The sequence below is a fragment of the Pristiophorus japonicus genome, chromosome 23, assembly GCF_044704955.1.
Source record: "Pristiophorus japonicus isolate sPriJap1 chromosome 23, sPriJap1.hap1, whole genome shotgun sequence".
NCBI classification, from domain to species: Eukaryota; Metazoa; Chordata; class Chondrichthyes; family Pristiophoridae; genus Pristiophorus; species Pristiophorus japonicus.
The window spans coordinates 49,756,312-49,757,853 of record NC_091999.1 but is presented as its reverse complement, the minus strand read 5'-3'; the positions used below and the strand labels follow the sequence as shown (position 1 = coordinate 49,757,853).

Below are 1,542 nucleotides of genomic sequence, written 5' to 3'. Positions count from 1 at the left end.
AAATAATATTCCCATTTACTGTTTCTTTTTTCAAATTGGATAACCTCACATTTTCCAACATTGTATTCCATCTGCCAGCCCTGATGTCTCCCCATACACCAGCCAGTCCTGATGTCTCCCCATACACCAGCCAGTCCTGATGTCTTCCCATACACCAGCCAGTCCTGATGTCTCCCCATACACCAGCCAGTCCTGATGTCTCCCCATACACCAGCCAGTGCTGATGTCTCCCCATACGCAAGCCAGTCCTGATGTCTCCCCATACACCAGCCAGTCCTGATGTCTCCCCATACACCAGCCAGTCCTGATGTCTCCCCATACACCAGCCAGTGCTGATGTCTCCCCATACACAAGCCAGTGCTGATGTCTCCCCATACACCAGCCAGTGCTGATGTCTCCCCATACACAAGCCAGTCCTGATGTCTCCCCATACACCAGCCAGTCCTGATGTCTCCCCATACACCAGCCAGTGCTGATGTCTCCTCATACACAAGCCAGTGCTGATGTCTCCCCATACACCAGCCAGTCCTGAGGTCTCCCCATACACCAGCCAGTCCTGATGTCTCCCCATACACCAGCCAGTCCTGATGTCTCCCCATACACCAGCCAGTGCTGATGTCTCCCCATACACAAGCCAGTCCTGATGTCTCCCCATACACCAGCCAGTCCTTATGTCACCCCATACACCAGCCAGTGCTGATGTCTCCCCATACACCAGCCAGTCCTGATGTCACCCCATACACCAGCCAGTCCTGATGATCCTGCTCCAGAACCAGCACATTGTTATTTTCTCGATGGGAATTCTTTTCTCCCTCGATCTTTCCCCCCGAAGTTACGCACTCGGTGGATTTTCTGCAGTTGGCTGTTGATGATGTTGATCTCATCTGGGATGTGAACATAACGTACATTTCTGCCAGTCACAAAGAAGTTGTCCAGGAGCGAGACTTTGCCCCACCGATCAGTGTACGTCACCTCAGAAAGCCGGACATTCGTGAATGCGTCAACATTATCGACTCGCCCCCTCACCGAGCTCTCGTCTCTCAGCTCCACGGTGGTGATGTGGCCGTGCAAGCCCTGGAGAAGAATAATGAGGCTGTTCTCTGCAACCGTCCGCTCTTTAATGGAGTGGCTCACCGACATGACGCTTGCTTGCAACTCCATGCAATCAGCTGAATGGAAGAGAAAGATCAACTGCAACGCACACGCTTCCCCTGATAGTACGCCAACTCACACAGCGCCTGCCACTGCCAGTCTGCTGTGGCAGGCCCCGGCCCCCTGCCTTGCCCAATGAGACTCTGTCGATATATTCGACTCTGCCTCTGTTTATATTACACTAGACCCTGTTCCTCTTTATTTTACACGAGACTGTATCTCTGCTTATAAATAGAAGTATAGAGTACAAATGCATGGATATTATGATTAACCTGTACCAAACACTGGTTCGGCCTCAACTGGAGTATTGTGGGCAACACACGTTAGGAATAATGTGAAGGCCTTGGAGAGGGTGCAGAAAAGATTTACGAGAATGATTCCAGGGATGAG

At 51.4% G+C, this 1,542-nt stretch overlaps 1 protein-coding gene across 1 annotated transcript; it reads right to left on the bottom strand.

Annotated features, from left to right (window-relative positions):
* Positions 1 to 783: 783 nt before the first annotated feature.
* Positions 784 to 1,279, bottom strand: LOC139235371 (U7 snRNA-associated Sm-like protein LSm10). The gene has a single exon (XM_070866514.1). The coding sequence runs from the start codon at positions 1,159 to 1,161 to the stop codon at positions 784 to 786; it is 378 nt and encodes a 125-aa protein (XP_070722615.1). The 5' UTR covers positions 1,162 to 1,279.
* Between the last annotated feature and the right edge of the window lie 263 nt (positions 1,280 to 1,542).